The sequence below is a fragment of the Heptranchias perlo genome, unplaced genomic scaffold (assembly GCF_035084215.1).
Source record: "Heptranchias perlo isolate sHepPer1 unplaced genomic scaffold, sHepPer1.hap1 HAP1_SCAFFOLD_206, whole genome shotgun sequence".
Taxonomy (NCBI): Eukaryota; Metazoa; Chordata; class Chondrichthyes; order Hexanchiformes; family Hexanchidae; genus Heptranchias; species Heptranchias perlo.
Genome location: NW_027139220.1, coordinates 481,060 through 502,460, shown reverse-complemented (window position 1 = coordinate 502,460; position 21,401 = coordinate 481,060). Strand labels below are relative to the sequence as shown.

Sequence of the window (21,401 nt, the reverse complement as noted above, 5' to 3'; positions counted from 1 at the left end):
AATTCAGGAGAAACCTCTTAACCCAGAGAGTGGTGAGAATGTGGAACTCACTCCCACAAGGACTGGTTGAGGTGAATAACACAGATACATTTAAGGGGAAGCTCGATAAACACATGAGGGAGAAAGGAATAGAAGGATCTACTGATGGGGTGAGATGGAGTAGGGAGGGAGGAGGCTCGGGTGGAGCATAAACACTGGGATAGGCCAGTTGGGCCGAATGGCCTGTTTCTCTGCTGCACATTCGATGTAACTCTACATAAAGCAACTAATGGAGGCCAATATGGGCGGGAAAGAACCTTTGAACGCAGAGAAACGCAGAGTAAAAATTACCAATTTTATATACAACAAGGTACAATAGAATGTCGGGCCCCCCCCCAGGAAGGAGAGCAGGAGTCAGGTCCTGTCATCAGTGCGGTACGTTGTCCACCAGAGGTACGGATCCTCAGTGAGAACAGTCCCGTCCCAGGCCAGCACCTCCTCGCCCAGTCTCAGCCCGGTTTCTTCACAGGCATGTGGCGGCGGTCCTTGGTGGCATTCCGTTTCCTCTTCTTCCCCAGGAAGCTCTCCAGCTTCCCGACCCTCTTCAGCTCCCGGTATTTCTCCGCCAACTCCAGCCTCCGCTGCTCGGCTGCAAACGCAAAGCAGGAATGGCGCTCGGTTACAGGCAGCACCCTCCATCCCAGGTGACGCCCCGCCCCCCCCCCCCCCCCTCCCCGACCACATTACGTTACAGGAGGCACCACCCCCGCACCCGTTACAGGCGGCGCGCTGACTGCACAACCGGGAGTCAGTGAAGAGTCAGTGTCTGTGGAACTGTACCCCAGTGAGAGTCAGTGTGTGTGGAACTGTACCCCAGTGAGAGTCAGTGTGTGTGGAACTGTACCCCAGTGAGAGTCAGTGTCTGTGGAACTGTCCCCCAGTGAGAGTCAGTGTGTGTGGAACTGTACCCCAGTGAGAGTCAGTGTCTGTGGAACTGTACCCCAGTGAGAGTCAGTGTCTGTGGAACTGTACCCCAGTGAGAGTCAGTGTCTGTGGAACTGTACCCCAGTGAGAGTCAGCGTGTGTGGAACTGTACCCCAGTGAGAGTCAGTGTCTGTGGAACTGTACCCCAGTGAGAGTCAGTGTCTGTGGAACTGTACCCCAGTGAGAGTCAGTGTCTGTGGAACTGTACCCCAGTGAGAGTCAGTGTCTGTGGAACTGTACCCCAGTGAGAGTCAGTGTGTGTGGAACTGTACCCCAGTGAGAGTCAGTGTGTGTGGAACTGTACCCCAATGAGAGTCAGTGTGTGTGGAACTGTACCCCAGTGAGAGTCAGTGTCTGTGGAACTGTACCCCAGTGAGAGTCAGTGTGTGTGGAACTGTACCCCAGTGAGAGTCAGTGTCTGTGGAACTGTACCCCAGTGAGAGTCAGTGTGTGTGGAACTGTACCCCAGTGAGTGTCAGTGTGTGTGGAACTGTACCCCAGTGAGAGTCAGTGTGTGTGGAACTGTACCCCAGTGAGAGTCAGTGTCTGTGGAACTGTACCCCAGTGAGAGTCAGTGTGTGTGGAACTGTACCCCAGTGAGAGTCAGTGTCTGTGGAACTGTACCCCAGTGAGAGTCAGTGTCTGTGGAACTGTACCCCAGTGAGAGTCAGTGTCTGTGGAACTGTACCCCAGTGAGAGTCAGTGTCTGTGGAACTGTACCCCAGTGAGAGTCAGTGTGTGTGGAACTGTACCCCAGTGAGAGTCAGTGTGTGTGGAACTGTACCCCAGTGAGAGTCAGTGTGTGTGGAACTGTACCCCAGTGAGAGTCAGTGTGTGTGGAACTGTACCCCAGTGAGAGTCAGTGTGTGTGGAACTGTACCCCAGTGAGGGTCAGTGTGTGTGGAACTGTACCCCAGTGAGAGTCAGTGTGTGTGGAACTGTACCCCAGTGAGTGTCAGTGTGTGTGGAACTGTACCCCAGTGAGAGTCAGTGTGTGTGGAACTGTACCCCAGTGAGAGTCAGTGTGTGTGGAACTGTACCCCAGTGAGAGTCAGTGTGTGTGGAACTGTACCCCAGTGAGAGTCAGTGTGTGTGGAACTGTACCCCAGTGAGAGTCAGTGTCTGTGGAACTGTACCCCAGTGAGAGTCAGTGTGTGTGGAACTGTACCCCAGTGAGAGTCAGTGTGTGTGGAACTGTACCCAAGTGAGAGTCAGTGTCTGTGGAACTGTACCCCAGTGAGAGTCAGTGTCTGTGGAACTGTACCCCAGTGAGAGTCAGTGTCTGTGGAACTGTACCCCAGTGAGAGTCAGCGTGTGTGGAACTGTACCCCAGTGAGAGTCAGTGTCTGTGGAACTGTACCCCGGTGAGAGTCAGTGCCTGTGGAACTGTCCCCCAGTGAGAGTCAGTGTCCGTGGAACTGTACCCCAGTGAGAGTCAGTGTGTGTGGAACTGTACCCCAGTGAGAGTCAGTGTCCGTGGAACTGTACCCCAGTGAGTTCATCGCTGCGGCTCAATCCTGTGACCCAATGAACACCCTGCTTCCAGTTTAACAGCCAATTCCCATGGTTGAAGTGACCCTCCCCCATCGCCCAGCTCGTGGCCAAATCATTTCCCTCTTTCTTGGACTTACATTTCTTGAGGAAGAAGGGCCTGCTGCCCTGGTGCACTCGCTCCCTCTGCTTCTGTTTGAACTCCTTCAGCCGCTCCCGCTGCAGCCGCTTGTTCTCCTGGGCCTTGTCCTGATGTATCTGGAAGGGAGAGTCAGACGGGGCTCAGCGAACTGCGGCTAAACCACTCGGCACCAGAGTCCAGGCCCCGGGGGCGGGCAGGCACTTCTGAAGTGATCTCTCCCCACCCAGCCGACCCCAACCTCATTAACCCCTCAATAACCAGACCAAACGGCTAACTGACGGAGGCTGCTTGCCGATCTCGAGGGCAGCCCATGAGCTGCTCTGAAGTTTGCACGCTTGTGTCTAGGTCTGACTTGTGTGAGTGCAACACACACCACAGAGTTACAAGACTTCAGCAGAGAAAGCATTCCTGAGAGAGCAATAAAAGGGAGAGGAGACCGCTCTGAATCCCAGCTCGGATATCACTCTATACCTGGCCATGAACACAGGCTCAGGGCCACCTGCAGCAGTAAAAGACACCGGTGATGGGAAGCTGGGCCAATATACAGAAACACTGGATTGAATACTGGGCAGCTGTTAGTGGAGGGCCCTCTGGAGGGCAGCCAGTTATATTCAAGCACAGACTCACTCCATTACTCATGTTCTCTAAATCAATTGTAGCCCAGGCAGGTCGACATGGGGCCCAGGGTGAGGTCAGGATGTGGCAAACTGCAGAGGGTGAGCAATCTCACAGCACCCTCTGGACTGTCCCATCAAACACTCCCAGGGCAGGTACAGCACGGGTTAGATACAGAGTAAAGCTCCCTCTACACTGTCCCATCAAACACTCCCAGGGCAGGTACAGGGTTAGATACAGAGTAAAGCTCCCTCTACACTGTCCCATCAAACACTCCCAGGGTCAGGTACAACACGGGTTAGATACAGAGTAAAGCTCCCTCTACACTATCCCATCAAACACTCCCAGGGTCAAGTACAGGGTTAGATACAGAGTAAAGCTCCCTCTACACTGTCCCATCAAACACTCCCAGGGCAGGTACAGCACGGGTTAGATACAGAGTAAAGCTCCCTCTACACTGTCCCATCAAACACTCCCAGGGCAGGTACAGGGTTAGATACAGAGTAAAGCTCCCTCTACACTGTCCCATCAAACACTCCCAGGGCAGGTACAGGGTTAGATACAGAGTAAAGCTCCCTCTACACTGTCCCATCAAACACTCCCAGGGCAGGTACAGCACGGGTTAGATACAGAGTAAAGCTCCCTCTACACTGTCCCATCAAACACTCCCAGGGCAGGTACAGGGTTAGATACAGAGTAAAGCTCCCTCTACACTGTCCCATCAAACACTCCCAGGGCAGGTACAGGGTTAGATACAGAGTAAAGCCCCCTCTACACTGTCCCATCAAACACTCCCAGGGCAGGTACAGGGTTAGATACAGAGTAAAGCCCCCTCTACACTGTCCCATCAAACACTCCCAGGGCAGGTACAGGGTTAGATACAGAGTAAAGCTCCCTCTACACTGTCCCATCAAACACTCCCACCCTGTGACCGCTGAATTATTTGTATAGAATTAACCACACCTTCCCGCCTTGCTTCCGTCTCCTTTAATAATCTTGCCTCACAAAAATCTATCCGTGCCCTGAAAGTGTAGATATTCTATTTTGTTTCTACTGCAATAGTGAGCTGCGTGTCTGTCTGTGCTCTTTATTCTAGGAGCAGAGGTCTCTGGCAATCTGTGTTTTTTCTTAGAATCATAGAAAGGTTACAGCACGGAAGGAGGCCATTCGGCCCATCGAGTCCGTGCTGGCTCTATGCAAGAACAATCCAGCCAGTCCCACTGCCCCGCCCGTTCTCCATTCCCCTCCAATTTTTTTCCTTTCAAGTACTTATCCAGTTCCCTTTTGAAGGCCATGATTGAATCTGCCTCCACCACCCCCTCGGGCAGTGCATTCCAGATCCTAACCACTCACTGGGTAAAAAAGTTTTTCCTCATGTCACCTTTGGTTCTTTTGCCAATCACCTTAAATCTGTGTCCTCTGGTTCTTGACCCTTCCGCCAATGGGAACAGTTTCTCTCTATCCACTCTGTCTGGACCCTTCATGATTTTGAACACCTCTATCAAATCTCCTCGCAACCGTCTCTGTTCCAAGGAGAACAACCCCAGCTTCTCCAGTCTATCCACGTAACTAAAGTCCCTCATCCCTGGAATCATTCTAGTAAATCTCTTCTGCACCCTCTCTAAGGCCTTCACATCTTTCCTAAAGTGCGGTGCTCAGAACTGGACACAATACTCCAGTTGTGGTCGAACCAGTGTTTTATAAAGGTTCATCATGACTTCCATACTTTTGTACTCTATGCCTCTATTTATAAAGCCCAGGGTTCCGTATGCTTTTTTAACCGCTTTCTCAACCTGCCCTGTCACCTTCAGCATATACCCCCAGATCTCTCTGTTCCTGTACCCCTTTTAGAGTTGTGCCCTCTAGTTTATATTGCCTCTCCTCGTTCTTCCTACCAAAATGTATCACTTCACATTTTTCTGCTTTAAATTTCATCTGCCACATGTCCGCCCATTCCACCAGCCTGTCTATATCCTCTTGAAGTCTATCACTATCCTCCTCACTGTTCACTACACTTCCAAGTTTTGTATCATCTGCAAATTTTGAAATTGTGCCCTGTACACCCAAGTCCAAGTCATTAATATATATCAAGAAAAGCAGTGGTCCCAGCACTGACCCCTGGGGAACACCACTGTACACCTCCCTCCAGTCCGAAAAACAACCGTTCACCACTACTCTCTGTTTCCTGTCAATTAGCCAATTTAGTATCCATGCTGCCACTGCCCCTTTTATTCCATGGGCTTCAATCTTGATGACAAGCCTATTATGTGGCACTTTATCAAACGCTTTTTGAAAGTCGATACACAAATCAACCGCATTGCCCTCATCTACCCTCTGTTACCTCATCAAAAACTCAATCAAGTTAGTTAAACACGATTTGCCTTTAACAAATCCGTGCTGACTTTCCTTTATTAATCTGCACTTGTCCAAATAACTTTTAATTCTGTCCCGGATTATCGTTTCTAAAAGTTTCCCCATCACCGAGGTTAAACTGACTGGCCTGTAGTTGCTGGGTTTATCCTTACACCCTTTTTTGAACAAGAGTGTGACATTTGCAATTCTCCAGTCCTCTGGCACCACCCCCATATCTAAGGATGTTTGGAAGATTATTGGCAGCACCTCCGCAATTTCCACCCTTACTTCCCTCAGCAACGTAGGAAACAGCCTATCCGGACCGGGTGACTTATCTACTTTAAGTACAGCCAGCCTTTCTAGTACCTCCTCTTGTTCAATTTTTAGCCCATCCAGTATCTCAACTACCTCCTCTTTTACTGTGACTTTGGCAGCATCTTCTTCCTTGGTAAAGACAGATGCAAAGTACTCATTTAGTACCTCAGCCGTGCCCTCTGCCTCCATGAGTAGATCTCCTTTATGGTCCCTAATCGGCCCCACCCCTCCTCTTACTACCCGTTTACTGTTTAATTGCCTTTGGAAGACTTTTGGATTCCCTTTAATGTTAGCTGCCAGTCTATTCTCGTACTCTCTCATTGCCCCTCTTATTTCCTTTTTCACTTCCCCTCTGTACTTTCTATATTCAGCCTTATTCTCACTTGTATTATCAACCTGACATCTGTCATATGCCCCCTTTTTCTGCTTCATCTTACTCTCTATCTCTTTCGTCATCCAGAGAGCTCTGGCTTTGGTTGTCCGACCTTTTCACCCCATGGGAATGTACCTCGACTGTAACCGAACCATCTCCTCTTTAAAGGCCGCCCATTGTTTGATTACAGTTTCGCCTGTCAGTCTTTGATTCCAATTTACCCGGGCCAGATCCTTTCTCCACCCACTGAAACTGGCCCTCCTCCAATTAAGTATTTTTACTCTAGATTGTTCTATGTCCTTTTCCATAACTAATCTAAACCTTATGACACTATGATCACTGGTCCCTAAATGTTCCCCCACTGACACTTGCTCCACTTGACCCACCTCATTCCCCAGACCCAGATCCAGCAATGTCTCCTTCCTCATTGGGCCAGAAACATACTGATCAAGAAAGTTCTCCTGAACACACTTCAGAAGTTCCTCCCCCTCTTTGCCCCTTATATTACCATCCCAGACTGAAATCACCTCCGCATCAGTCAGACCCGAGATGACCTGGGACCCAGAGTGTGAAAGGTCAGTGTCTGACCCACTGCCCCGTCCAGTTTCCTCTTCTGTGGCAGCACTCTCGCCTCTGAGTCAAAAGATCGGGAGTTCAAACCCCACTCCAGACACTTGAGCACAAAAACCTAGGCTGACACTCCCACTGCGGCACCGAGGGAGCGCCGGCACCGAGGGAGCGCTGCGCCGCCGGAACCGAGGGAGGGCCGGAACCGAGGGAGGGCCGGCACTGAGGCCCCGTCTGCCCTCTCAGGTGGACGTAAAAGATCCCAAGGCATTGTTTGAAGAACAGGGGAATTCTCCCCAATGTCCTGGGTAAATATTTATCCCTGAACCAACATCATTAAAACAGATTATCTGGTCATTCTCTCTTTGCTGTTTGTGGGATCTTGCTGTGTGTAAATTGTAATGTTGGAAATGCAGCAGACAACAGTGACTACACTTCAAAAGTACTTCGTTGGCTGGAAAGCACTCTGGGACGTCCTGAAACCGTGAAAGGCCCTGTAAAAATACAAGTCTTTCTGTTTTATTTCTTTCCGATCCACTTATTCCTCAAAGGCAGCATATCTCCTGAAGAGGCCCTCCTACACCGCCTCCGTCTCACTCACCCTCCCTCGTCCCACCCCCTCCCGACACCCCAGTCCCACTCACCCCCCCCCCACCACCCTCCCTCGTCCCACTGCCCCCCGACCCCCCCCCCCGTCCCACTCACCCCCCGTCCCACTCACCCCCCGATCACCCCGGTCCCACTGCCCCCCGACCCCCCCGTCCCACTCATCCCCCGACCCCCCCCCCCCCCCCGGTCCCACTCACCCCCCTGTCCCACTGCCCCCCGACCCCCCACCCCGGTCCCACTCACCCCCCTGTCCCACTCACCACCCGACCCCCCCCCCCGGTCCCACTGCCCCCCCTTTCTCCCCCGCTCCCCCCCCGGTCCCACCTACCATCCTCTGCAGAAGATACTCCAATTCTTGTTTCTTCTTTGGGTTCCGCATCTTTTTCAACTTCTTCTTAATGATCTGCAGGGGACAGAGGGAAAGAAAAGGAGGTTGAGCAGCCCCTGAACTCGGTGTAAGAGCAGAGTCTGAACCCACACAGCCCAACACCACAGGGACCGCAGCGGAAACCAGCACCACCACCCCCTCAGGGCAATAAACCTGGCCGTGCCAGCGGTGCCCAGAGCCCGAGGACAAATATAAAAACACAGGCCCGTCAGTGGGCTGGAAAGGTGGCGTCAACAACCCTGTAAACAGAGACCCCGCAGGACGGGGGCCCACGGGGGCCGAGACCCACAGACCCCCTCCCTACCTCCGGGATCCCTCGGCCACGAGTCACTGACAGCTCACTCACCTCTTCCTCGTTATTCCTGACGTCGCTGAGAAAAGCATAGGTTTGATCGAAGATCTCGGGCTTGTACTCTCCGGACAGGTCATCAAATCGTGGGTCTCTCACCATCTGTCAACGGACAGCAGCAAGGTTCATAAAGTGAGAACTGAGGGCCCTGCTCCCAGAGACACCCCCCTCCACCCCTCCCCCAGACCCTCTCCCCCTGGACCTTCCCCCACTCCGGACATTCGCCCCACCCCCTCCACCACACTCCCCTGGATCTTCCCCTGTCCGGGCCCCCCAGTCCCTCTCCTCCTGGACCCCCCCTATGCCTCACTCGCCTCAAACCCTCCCCCTCCTGAACTGGGCCACACACCCCCCCCACCCCGGACCCTCACCCTCTTTCACCCCCCGGACCTTCCCTCCTCCACCTCACTCCCTTCCCCCCCAGACCCTCCGGCCATCTCCCAGATCCTCCCCTCTCCGCCTCACTCCCCACCTCCGGGGACAACCTCCCATCCTCCGCCGGACCGTCCCTCCTCCGGACCCTCACCCCTCCACCACACTGGAATGAACAGACACAGACCCACGTCCCATCACCGTGTGAGAATCCCCCGGGTACTAATTGTTACTGGGTACCAACAGCCTGCTGGAACTGCGCCCGAGTGGCTATCCTTCAAGTGTAACCCTGAACAGCTATTCAACCAAGGCAGGCATCTCACCAAGTCCAATTCAATCCTGAAAGGCCACACCAGATCACCCCCAGGTCAGGTGCAGGAACCCCAGCTGACTTTCCCTCCCCCCCCCACCCCTGCTGGGAGATGACGGGTGTGCTGTGTGAGGAATTCCCATGCCAGCTGGTGACAGCCACTCTGGGGCATCACACTCACCCGTTTCTTTACTGGAACCACCTTCCTGAGAAACGGCACCGGCTGCTTAGTCGACATCTCCATGGGGCTGAGAGAAAGGGAGAGGGAGATCGATCAGTGGTGACACCAGGGCTTCTGACTGTGGGGGTGGGGGAGATTAAACGGGCCACAACGACCAACCAGATGGGCAGGAGTCACACAGAGCAAACCTTCACTCACCCACTCCACCTGCAAACAGCTGAAGAAAGAAATGTTGGGACAGGGGTCTGTGTCGGTGATTCAATGGGGTCTGTGTCTGTGATTCCCCCTCACACGGTGATGGGACGGGGGTCTGAGTCCGTGATTCCCCCACACGGTGATGGGACGGGGGTCTGTGTCTGTGATTCCCCCGCACGGTGATGGGACGGGGGTCTGTGTCTGTGATTCCCCCACACGGTGATGGGACGGGGGGTCTGTGTCTGTGATTCCCTCACACGGTGATGGGACGGGGGGTCTGTGATTCCCTCACACGGTGATGGGACGGGGGACTGTGTCTGTGATTCCCCCACACGGTGATGGGACGGGGGTCTGTGTCTGTGATTCCCTCACACGGTGATGGGACGGGGGGTCTGTGATTCCCTCACACGGTGATGGGACGGGGGGTCTGTGATTCCCTCACACGGTGATGGGACGGGGGGTCTGTGATTCCCTCACACGGTGATGGGACGGGGGGTCTGTGATTCCCCCACACGGTGATGGGACGGGGGTCTGTGTCTGTGATTCCCCCACACGGTGATGGGACGGGGGTCTGTGTCTGTGATTCCCTCACACGGTGATGGGACGGGGGTCTGTGTCTGTGATTCCCTCACACGGTGATGGGACGGGGGTCTGTGTCTGTGATTCCCCCCCCACACGGTGATGGGACGGGGGTCTGTGTCTGTGATTCCCCCACACGGTGATGGGACGGGGGGTCTGTGTCTGTGATTCCCCCACACGGCGATGGGACGGGGGTCTGTGTCTGTGATTCCCCCACACGGTGATGGGACGGGGGTCTGTGTCTGTGATTCCCTCACACGGTGATGGGACGGGGGGTCTGTGATGCCCTCACACGGTGATGGGACGGGGGGTCTGTGATTCCCTCACACGGTGATGGGACGGGGGGTCTGTGATTCCCTCACACGGTGATGGGACGGGGGTCTGTGTCTGTGATTCCCCCCCACACGGTGATGGGACGGGGGTCTGTCTGTGATTCCCCCACACGGTGATGGGACGGGGGTCTGTGTCTGTGATTCCCCCACACGGTGATGGGACGGGGGTCTGTGTCTGTGATTCCCCCACACGGTGATGGGACGGGGGTCTGTGTCTGTGATTCCCCCCCCACACGGTGATGGGACGGGGGTCTGTGTCTGTGATTCCCTCACATGGTGATGGGACGGGGGTCTGTGATTCCCCCCACGGTGATGGGACGGGGGTCTGTGATTCCCCCCACGGTGATGGGACGGGGGTCTGTGTCTGTGATTCCCCCCCCCCACGGTGATGGGACGGGGGTCTGTGTCTGTGATTCCCCCCATGGTGATGGGACGGGGGTCTGTGATTCCCCCCACGGTGATGGGACGGGGGTCTGTGATTCCCCCCACGGTGATGGGACGGGGGTCTGTGATTCCCCCCACGGTGATGGGACGGGGGTCTGTGATTCCCCCCACGGTGATGGGACGGGAGTGTCAGTGTCAGGGTCCCAAACTACTATGATCCCAGCAGGATTAAGCGCCAACTGAAATGCTGAGCTGGGGCGTATCTCGACCCGAGAGCAGCGTTACCTGTCCTTGTGTGGCCGTTTGCGTTTCTCTCCGTGCCCTCCTTTCCCCGTTCCGTACGCCATCTGATTGTAGGCCTTCAGCCCAACTTTACTCTGCAGCTTCTGAAGGTCCTCGAAGGACAGCGTAGAAAGTTCTAGAGAAAGAGAGCAGGAATGGTCAGAGGAAATACCTGAGCCTGTGCCCACCTTCATGCTGATCCTCTGACTGCCCCTTTAAAGTCTGCTGAAACGCTCAGACAATAATAAGAGGGATGCTGAAGGTCTCAGTGATAACTCGAGGAGAATTAACTCGAGTGGACAGAGCAGTTTGATAAGACGGACTGGTTTTAAAAGTACGTACGCAGTAGAATCAGTGAATATTTACAGCACAGAAGGAGGCCATTCGGCCCATCCTGTCCGTGCCGGCTGAGAAACGAGCCACCCAGCCTAATCCCACTTTCCCACATTTGGTCCGTAGGTAACGGCTCTTCAGGTGCACATCCAGGTATTTTTTTAATGAGTTCCAGACCCCCACCACCCTCTGGGGGAAAAATTTATCCTCATTTCCGCTCTAATCCTTCTACCAATCACTTTAAATCTGTGCCCCCTGGTTATTGACCCCTCCGCTAAGGGAAATAGGTCCTTCCTATCCACTCTATCTAGGCCCCTCATAATTTTGTACACCTCAATCAAATCTCCCCTCAACCTCCTCTGTTCCAAGGAAAACAACCCCAGCCTATCCAATCTGTCATCATAGCTAAAATTCTCCAGTCCTGGCAACATCCTCGTAAATCTCCTCTGCACCCTCTCTAGTGCAATTATATCCTTCCTGTAATGTGGTGACCAGAACTGTACACAGTACTCAAGCTGTGGCCTAACTAGTGTTTTATACAGTTCTAGCATAACATCCCTGCTTTTATATTCTATGCCTCGGCTAATAAAGGAAAGTATTCCATATGCCTTTTTAACCACCTTATCTACCTGTCCTGCTACCTTCAGGGATCTGTGGACATGCACCCCAAGGTCCCTCACCTCCTCCACACCTCTCAGTATCCTCCCATTTATTGTGTACTCCCTTGCCTTGTTTGCTCTCCCCAAATGCATTACCTCACACTTCTCTGGATTGAATTCCATTTGCCACTTTTCTGCCCACCCGACCAGTCCATTGATATCTTCCTGCAGTCTACAGCTTTCCTCCTCATTATCAACCACACGGCCTATCTTTGTGTCATCTGCAAATTTCTTAATCATGCCCCATACGTTTAAGTCCAAATCGTTAATGTACACCACAAAAAGCAAAGGACCTCATACCGAGCACTGCAGTACCCCACTGGAAACAGCCTTCCAGTCGCAGAAACACCCGTCGACCATTACCCTTTGCTTCCTGCAACTGAGCTAATTCTGGATCCAATTTGCCACATTCCCTTGGATCCCATGGGCTTTTACTTTTTTGACCAGTCTGCCATGTGGGACCTTGTCAAAAGCCTTGCTAAATTCCATGTAGACTACATCAATTACATTACCCTCGTCGACCCTCCTTGTCACCGCCTTGAAAAATTCAATCAAGTTAGTCAGACACGACCTCCCCTTAAAAAATCCGTGCTGACTGTCCTTGATTAACCCGTGTCTTTCTAAGTAACGGTTTATCCTGTCTCTCAGAATTGATTCCAATAATTTGCCCACCACCGAGGTTAGACTGACTGGCCTGTAATTACTCGGTCTATCCCTCGCTCCCTTTTTAAACAATGGTACAATGTTAGCAAGTCCTCCAATCCTCCGGCACCACGCCTGGAGCCAGTGAGGATTGGAAAATGATGGTCAGAGCCTCCGCTATTTCCTCCCTGGCTTCTTTTAACAGCCTGGGATACATTTCATCTGGGCCTGGTGATTTATCTACTTTCAAAGATGCTAATCCCCTTAATATTTCCTCTCTCACTATGTTTATCCCATCCAATATTTCACACTCCTCCTCCTTAACTACAATCTCTGCATCGTCCTCCTCTTTGGTGAAGACAGACACAAAGTATTCATTAAGAACCATACCCACATCTTCCACCTCCACTCACAGGTTACCTTTTTGGTCTCTAATAGGCCCTACTCTTTCCTTAGTTATCCTCTTGCTCTTTATGTATTTATAAAACATTTTGGGTTTTCTTTGATTTTACCTGCTAATATTTTGTTTTCCTAATTTCCTTTTTAACTTCACCCCTGCACTTTGTATACTCCTCTAAGCTTTCCGTAGTATTGAGTTCCCGGTGCCTATCATAGGCTTTCTTTCTCTGCTTTATCTTACCCTGAATGTTTCTAGACATCCAAATATAATGAAATCGGGAGCCAGAGATGTGGAACGAATGAACATGCAACCAATCTGATTCTATAACAACTTGCATAGTAAAACGTCCCAAGCCGCTTATCAGGAGCGATTATCAAACAAAATTTAACACCGAGCCACATAAGGAGATATTAGGATAGGTGAGCAAAAGCTTGGTCAAAGAGGGAGGTTTTAAGGAGACTCTTAAAGGAGGAGAGAGGGGAGGAGAGGTGGAGAGGTTTAGGGAGGGAATTCCAGAGTTTAGGGTCTAGGCAGCTGAAGGCACGGCCGCCAATGGTGGAGCGATTAAAATCAGGGATATGCAAGAGGCCAGAATTGGAGGAGCGCAGAGATCTCGGAGGGTTGTAGGGCTGGAGGAGGTTACAGAGATAGGATGGGGCGAGGGCCATGGAGGGATCTGAACACAAGGATGAGAATTTTAAAATCGAGGTGTTCCCGGACCGGGAGCCAATGTAGGTCAGCGAGCACAGGGGGTGATGGGTGAACGGGACTCGGTGCGAGTTAGGAGACGGGCAGCGGAGTTTTCGATGAGCTCAAGTTAATGGAGGGTGGAAGATGGGAGGCCGAGCAGGAGAGCATTGGAATAGTCGAGTCTGGAGGTAACAAAGGCATGGAGGAGGGTTTCAGCAGATGGGCTGAGGCAGGGGCGGAGACGGGCGATGTTACGAAGGTGGAAGTAGACGATGGTGATGGAGTGGTGTAAATGGTAACAGCAGAACCTGCTGTCCAAGGAAATGGGAGGTGCAGTGAGTGCTGTTAATGCTTTGGCTGTTGCCATTTCCACCTCCTCTTTAGTTTCTTTACCTGTCCCATTCGCACCCTCCCTGCTTCGCACCATCATCCCTTTAGTTATTTAATCCCTCCTGCCCTCCGCCCTCTCACACACCTTCCCTTTGTTCTCCCCCCACCCACCCTTCCCCTGGCTCTGTATTTGTTTATAAACTGTTCAATCTCTAACTTCTTCCAGTTCTGACGATGGGTCATCGACCTGAACTGTTTCTCTCTCCACAGATGCTGCCTGACCTGCGGAGTTATTTCAGATTTCCAGTAACTACAGGATTTTACCTTTTGTAATCAGTACCAGGTTTATTGCCAACTTGCCACGGTGGGATCTGAACTCACGGCCACTAGTCCAGTACCTGAATCACAAGGTCACTGGAACCCAGTGGCTCAGGGCTGCTGGTATCAAAGTGATTGAGTTCAGAGCAACGACCAGCGATTAAAAAGCAAGAAGAATACAAGGCAGCGGACAAAGAATCGAAGGTTTAGCCCCTCAAATCTAGTTTTGGTTCATCTCTTTCCCCCCCCCTTCCCCACCGCCCGTGAAAGTGCTGATTCGACTTGCCGGAGTGCGGTTTCACGGGGGCTGATTTCTCCTCCGAGCAGTAACGGTGTTAAGGAATGGCGGCCTGACCCACGGGATAACATTTTGGGATCCAGTATATGAGTGATTTGAGACGTGACACGTGGTGAGTGTAACAGGCTCGGGGGAGGAACGGGTGACTTTGGAGCTCTGGTTTCTCAAATCTCTCCACCACTGGGGGTTTTCCTCGCCTCATGTCTGGGTCTGTTGTGGACTCATTGATCGAGATTGATGGCTGGGATCAGACGATTACACAGCACAGGAACAGGCCGTTCGGCCCAACTGGTCTATCCCGGTGTTTATGCTCCACCCGAGCCTCCTCCCTCCCTACTCCATCTCACCCTATCAGCATATCCTTCTATTCCTTTCTCCCTCATGTGTTTATCGAGCTTCCCCTTAAATGTATCTGTGTTGTTCACCTCAACCACTCCTTGTGGGAGTGAGTTCCACATTCTCACCACTCTCTGGGTAAAGAAGTTTCTCCTGAATTCCCTATTGGATTTATTATTGATTATTTTATATTGATGACCCCTAGTTCTGGTCTCCCCCCACAAGTGGGAACATCTTCTCTCCCTCCACCCCATCATAATCTGAAAGCCCTCGATCAGGTCCCCCCTCAGTCTCCGATCTCTCTCCGAGTGGTTTGTTGTTTGAAAGTCTCTCCTGTGAGGTCCCGTGGGACGTTTCCCTCTGTTACAGGCGCTGTGTAAATGCAAGTTGTCGGATGGTGCGGCTGCCGGCGTACCGGGATGGGCCGGTAACCCCGCCGTTACCTCCTTTAATCGAGCCGGTGCTCCGGTCCCCTCCCACCGTCGATGAATCAGTGTCGGAGGAATCGCTGCTCCCCGGCGGGTCCCCCTCGCCCTCCTGGTCAGACGCCTCGCCTCCTCCTGGATCACCATCCTCGCCCTCACTGCTCGCTGCCTCCGGACCTCCCCTCCTCCTCGCCTCACCCTCCGGCCCGTCCGCCCGGTCTGGGCCGAGCGGCGCCCCTTCCCTCGCTCCCGGCCGATTCCCGCCGACCATCCCCGGCTGAGGGAAGCAAAGCAGCGGGTCAGAGGGCAGACACCGTGAGAGGGAGGGGGGGAACCGGACCGTCGGGGGGGGGGGGGGGGGGGAGAAGACATGCCGTCAGAGTGGGGGGGGGAGAAGACACGCCGTCAGAGTGGGGGGGGGAGAAGACACGCCGTCAGAGTGGGGGGGGGAGAAGACACGCCGTCAGAGTGGGGGGGGGAGAAGACACGCCGTCAGAGTGGGGGGGGGAGAAGACACGCCGTCAGAGTGGGGGGGGGGGGGGGGGGAGAAGACACGCCGTCAGAGTGGGGGGGGGGGGGGGAGAAGACACGCCGTCAGAGTGGGGGGGGGGGGGGGGGAGGAAGACACGCCGTCAGGGGTGGGGGGGGGGGGGAACACGCTGTCAGAGTAGGGGGGGGGAACACGCCGTCAGAGTGGGGGGGGGGGGGGAGAAGCGAACACGCTGTCAGAGGGGGGGGGGGGGGGAACACGCTGTCAGAGGGGGGGGGGGAACACGCTGTCAGAGGGGGGGGGGGGGAACACGCTGTCAGGGGGGGGGGGGGGGGAACACGCTGTCAGGGGGGGGGGGGGGGGGAACACGCTGTCAGGGGGGGGGGGGGGGGGGAACACGCTGTCAGGGGGGGGGGGGGGGGAACACGCCGTCAGGGGGGGGGGGGGGGGGAACACGCCGTCAGGGGGGGGGGGGGGAACACGCCGTCAGAGGGGGGGGGGGGGAACACGCCGTCAGAGGGGGGGGGGGGGGAACACGCCGTCAGAGGGGGGGGGGGGGGAACACGCCGTCAGAGGGGGGGGGGGGGGGAACACGCCGTCAGAGGGGGGGGGGGGGAACACGCCGTCAGAGGGGGGGGGGGGGGAACACGCCGTCAGAGGGGGGGGGGGGGGGAACACGCCGTCAGAGGGGGGGGGGGGGGAACACGCCGTCAGAGGGGGGGGGGGGGGAACACGCCGTCAGAGGGGGGGGGGGGGGGGAACACGCCGTCAGAGGGGGGGGGGGGGGAACACGCCGTCAGAGGGGGGGGGGGAACACGTCGTCAGAGGGGGGGGGGGAACACGCCGTCAGAGGGGGGGGGGGAACACGCCGTCAGAGGGGGGGGGGAACACGCCGTCAGAGGGGGGGGGGGGAACACGCCGTCAGAGGGGGGGGGGGGGGGAACACGCCGTCAGAGGGGGGGGGGGGGAACACGCCGTCAGAGGGGGGGGGGGGAACACGCCGTCAGAGGGGGGGGGGGGGGAACACGCCGTCAGAGGGGGGGGGGGGGGAACACGCCGTCAGAGGGGGGGGGGGGAACACGCCGTCAGAGGGGGGGGGGAACACGCCGTCAGAGGGGGGGGGGGAACACGCCGTCAGAGGGGGGGGGGGGGGGGGGAACACGCCGTCAGAGGGGGGGGGGGGGGGGGGAACACGCCGTCAGAGGGAGGGGGGGGGGGGGGGAACACGCCGTCGGGGGGGGGGGGGGGGAACACGCCGTCGGGGGGGGGGGGGGGGGGGGGACACGCCGTCAGAGGGGGGGGGGGGGGGAACACGCCGTCAGAGGGGGGGGGGGGGCACACGCCGTCAGAGGGGGGGGGGGGGGGGGAACACGCCGTCAGAGGGGGGGGGGGGGGGGAACACGCCGTCAGAGGGGGGGGGGGGGGGGAACACGCCGTCAGAGGGGGGGGGGAACACGCCGTCAGAGGGGGGGGGGGGGGAACACGCCGTCGGAGGGGGGGGGGGGGGAACACGCCGTCGGAGGGGGGGGACGGACACGCCGTCAGAGGGGGGGGGGGGGGGAACACGCCGTCAGAGGGGGGGGGGGAACACGCCGTCAGAGGGGGGGGGGGGGGAACACGCCGTCAGAGGGGGGGGGGGGACGGACACGCCGTCAGAGGGGGGGGGGGGGGGAACACGCCGTCAGAGGGGGGGGGGGGGGGAACACGCCGTCAGAGGGGGGGGGGGGGGGAACACGCCGTCAGAGGGGGGGGGGGGGGAACACGCCGTCAGAGGGGGGGGGGGGGGGGAACACGCCGTCAGAGGGGGGGGGGGGAACACGCCGTCAGAGGGGGGGGGGGGAACACGCCGTCAGAGGGGGGGGGGGGGGAGACGTCGTCAGCAGATCCGCCCAAACACCCCCCTCCCCCTCAGTCGGTCTCTGCTCTCGCCCCCAGGCCCAGCCCTCTCCCACCCGCGGGACTCACTAGGTTCTCCGCTCTCTCTCCGTCCCCCGGTTCCACCCGAGTGCGAGGCCTCGGCCTGAAGGAACTCTCCGACCGCACGGTTCCCCCGGAAACGGAATCGAAGCACCGACCGGAACCACGTGAGAACTACGCCGGTGGTGACCCTGGCAACCAGTGAGAGAGGGCCCTAGCAACCAGAGAGAGTGGGCCCTAGCAACCAGTGAGAGAGGGCCCTAGCAACCAGAGAGAGAGGGCCCTAGCAACCAGAGAGAGAGGGCCCTAGCAACCAGAGAGGGAGGGCCCTGGCAACCAGAGAGAGAGGGCCCTAGCAACCAGAGAGAGTCGGCCCTAGCAACCAGAGAGAGAGGGCCCTAGCAACCAGAGAGAGAGGGCCCTAGCAACCAGAGAGAGAGAGCCCTAGCAACCAGAGAGAGAGGGCCCTAGCAACCAGAGAGAGAGGGCCCTAGCAACCAGAGAGAGTGGGCCCTAGCAACCAGAGAGAGAGGGCCCTAGCAACCAGAGAGAGAGGGCCCTAGCAACCAGAGAGAGTGGGCCCTAGCAACCAGAGAGAGAGGGCCCTAGCAACCAGAGAGAGTGGGCCCTAGCAAACAGAGAGAGAGGGCCCTAGTAACCAGAGAGAGTGGGCCCTAGCAACCAGAGAGAGAGGGCCCTAGTAACCAGAGAGAGTGGGCCCTAGCAACCAGAGAGAGAGGGCCCTAGCAACCAGAGAGAGTGGGCCCGAGCAACCAGAGAGAGTGGGCCCTAGCAACCGGAGAGAGAGGGCCCTAGCAACCAGAGAGAGTGGGCCCTAGCAACCAGAGAGAGTGGGCCCTAGCAACCGGAGAGAGAGGGCCCTAGCAACCAGAGAGAGTGGGCCCTAGCAACCAGAGAGAGTGGGCCCTAGCAACCGGAGAGAGAGGGCCCTAGCAACCAGAGAGAGTGGGCCCTAGCAACCAGAGAGAGAGGGCCCTAGCAACCGGAGAGAGAGGGCCCTAGCAACCAGAGAGAGTGGGCCCTAGCAACCAGAGAGAGAGGGCCCTAGCAACCAGAGAGTGAGGGCCCTAGCAACCAGAGAGAGAGGGCCCTAGCAACCAGAGAGAGTGGGCCCTAGCAACCAGAGAGAGTGGGCCCTAGCAACCAGAGAGTGAGGGCCCTAGCAACCAGAGAGAGAGGGCCCTAGCAACCAGAGAGAGTGGGCTCGAGCAACCAGAGAGAGTGGGCCCTAGCAACCAGAGAGAGTGGGCCCTAGCAACCAGAGAGAGTGGGCTCGAGCAACCAGAGAGAGTGGGCTCGAGCAACCAGAGAGAGTGGGCCCTAGCAACCAGAGAGAGAGAGGGCCCTAGCAACCAGAGAGAGAGGGCCCTAGCAACCAGAGAGAGAGGGCCCTAGCAACCAGAGAGAGTGGGCTCGAGCAACCAGAGAGAGTGGGCCCTAGCAACCAGAGAGAGTGCGCTCGAGCAACCAGAGAGAGAGGGCCCTAGCAACCAGAGAGTGGGCCCTAGCAACCAGAGAGAGTGGGCCCTAGCAACCAGAGAGAGAGGGCCCTAGCAACCAGAGAGTGGGCTCGAGCAACCAGAGAGAGAGGGCCCTAGCAACCAGAGAGAGTGGGCCCGAGCAACCAGAGAGAGTGGGCCCTAGCAACCAGAGAGAGAGAGGGCCCTAGCAACCAGAGAGAGTGAGCCCTAGCAACCAGAGAGAGTGGGCCCTAGCAACCAGAGAGTGAGGGCCCTAGCAACCAGAGAGAGAGGGCCCTAGCAACCAGAGAGAGTGGGCCCCAGCAACCAGAGAGAGAGGGCCCTAGTAACCAGAGAGAGAGGGCCCTAGCAACCAGAGAGTGAGGGCCCTTGCAACCAGAGAGAGAGGGCCCTAGCAAGCAGAGAGAGAGGGCCCTAGCAACCAGAGAGTGAGGGCCCTAGCAACCAGAGAGAGAGGGCCCTAGCAACCAGAGAGAGAGGGCCCTAGCAACCAGAGAGAGAGGGCCCTGGTAACCAGAGAGAGAGGGCCCTAGCAACCAGAGAGTGAGGGCCCTAGCAACTTGAGAGAGAGGGCCCTAGCAACCAGAGAGAGTGGGCCCTAGCAACCAGAGAGAGAGGGCCCTAGTAACCAGAGAGAGAGAGGGCCCTAGCAACCAGAGAGTGAGGGCCCTAGCAACCAGACAGAGAGGGCCCAAGCAACCAGAGAGAGTGGGCCCTAGTAACCAGAGAGAGAGGGCCCTAGCAACCAGAGAGTGAGGGCCCTAGCAACCAGAGAGCGTGAGCCCTAGCAACCAGAGAGAGAGGGCTCCGGCAACCAGAGAGAGAGGGCCCTAGCAACCAGAGAGAGTGGGCCCTAGCAACCAGAGAGAGTGGGCCCTAGCAACCAGAGAGAGTGGGCCCTAGCAACCAGAGAGAGTGGGCCCTAGCAACCAGAGAGAGAGGGCCCTAGCAACCAGAGAGAGAGGGCCCTAGCAACCAGAGAGAGAGGGCCCTAGCAACCAGAGAGAGAGGGCCCTAGCAACCAGAGAGTGGGCCCTAGCAACCAGAGAGAGTGAGCCCTAGCAACCAGAGTGGGCCCTAGCAACCAGAGAGAGTGGGCCCTAGCAACCAGAGAGAGTGGGCCCTAGCAACCAGAGAGAGTGGGCCCTAGCAACCAGAGAGAGTGAGCCCTAGCAACCAGAGAGAGTGAGCCCCAGCAACCAGAGAGAGAGGGCCCTAGCAACCAGAGAGAGAGGGCCCTAGCAACCAGAGAGTGGGCCCTAGCAACCAGAGAGAGAGGGCCCTAGCAACCAGAGAGAGAGGGCCCTAGCAACCAGAGAGAGTGAGCCCTGGCAACCAGAGAGAGAGGGCCCTGGCAACCAGAGAGTGGGCCCTAGCAACCAGAGAGAGTGGGCCCTAGCAACCAGAGAGAGTGGGCCCTAGCAACCAGAGAGAGTGAGCCCTAGCAACCAGAGAGAGTGAGCCCTAGCAACCAGAGAGAGAGGGCCCTAGCAACCAGAGAGTGGGCCCTTGCAACCAGAGAGAGTGGGCCCTAGCAACCAGAGAGAGTGGGCCCCAGCAACCAGAGAGAGAGGGCCCTAGCAACCAGAGAGAGAGGGCCCAAGCAACCAGAGAGAGTGAGCCCTAGCAACCAGAGAGTGGGCCCTAGCAACCAGAGAGAGAGGGCCCTAGCAACCAGAGAGTGGGCCCTAGCAACCAGAGAGAGTGGGCCCTAGCAACCAGAGATAGTGAGCCCTAGCAACCAGAGAGAGAGGGCCCTAGTAACCAGAGATAGAGGGCCCTAGCAACCAGAGAGTGGGCCCTAGCAACCAGAGAGAGTGAGCCCTAGCAACCAGAGAGTGGGCCCTACCAACCAGAGAGAGTGAGCCCTAGCAACCAGAGAGAGTGAGCCCTAGCAACCAGAGAGAGAGCGCCCTAGTAACCAGAGAGAGAGGGCCCTAGCAACCAGGGAGTGGGCCCTAGCAACCAGAGAGAGGGCCCTAGCAACCAGAGAGTGGGCCCTAGCAACCAGAGAGAGAGGGCCCTATCAACCAGAGAGAGAGGGCCCTAGCAACCAGAGAGTGGGCCCTGGCAACCAGAGAGAGTGGGCCCTAGCAACCAGAGAGTGGGCCCTAGCAACCAGAGGGAGAGGGCCCTAGCAACCAGAGAGAGAGGGCCCTAGCAACCAGAGAGTGGGCCCTAGCAACCAGAGAGTGGGCCCTAGCAACCAGAGAGAGTGAGCCCTAGCAACCAGAAAGAGTGAGCCCTAGCAACCAGAGAGGG

General features: G+C 56.7%; 1 protein-coding gene across 1 annotated transcript; it reads right to left on the bottom strand.

Annotated features, from left to right (window-relative positions):
- Window positions 1-320: 320 nt before the first annotated feature.
- Window positions 321-17,768, bottom strand: rrp36 (ribosomal RNA processing 36). The gene is made up of 8 exons (XM_067978025.1): window positions 17,686-17,768; window positions 15,249-15,507; window positions 10,803-10,935; window positions 9,028-9,094; window positions 8,162-8,266; window positions 7,756-7,830; window positions 2,595-2,712; window positions 321-628 (listed from the first exon to the last, which is right to left on the bottom strand). Exons 2-8 carry the CDS (start codon window positions 15,499-15,501, stop codon window positions 489-491), a joined length of 891 nt encoding a protein of 296 aa, XP_067834126.1. The 5' UTR covers window positions 15,502-15,507; window positions 17,686-17,768; the 3' UTR covers window positions 321-488.
- Window positions 17,769-21,401: the final 3,633 nt, after the last annotated feature.

Coding starts and splice junctions, on each gene's coding strand:
- rrp36 (XM_067978025.1), bottom strand. CDS start 15,501: ATGGTCGGCGGGAATCGGCCGGGAGCGAGGGAAGGGGCGCCGCTCGGC. Junction 10,936..15,248: donor CACCGGCTCGATTAAAGGAG/GTAACGGCGGGG, acceptor CTCTTTCTCTAG/AACTTTCTACGCTGTCCTTC. Junction 2,713..7,755: donor AGTATCTTCTGCAGAGGATG/GTAGGTGGGACC, acceptor TCTCCCTTCCAG/ATACATCAGGACAAGGCCCA.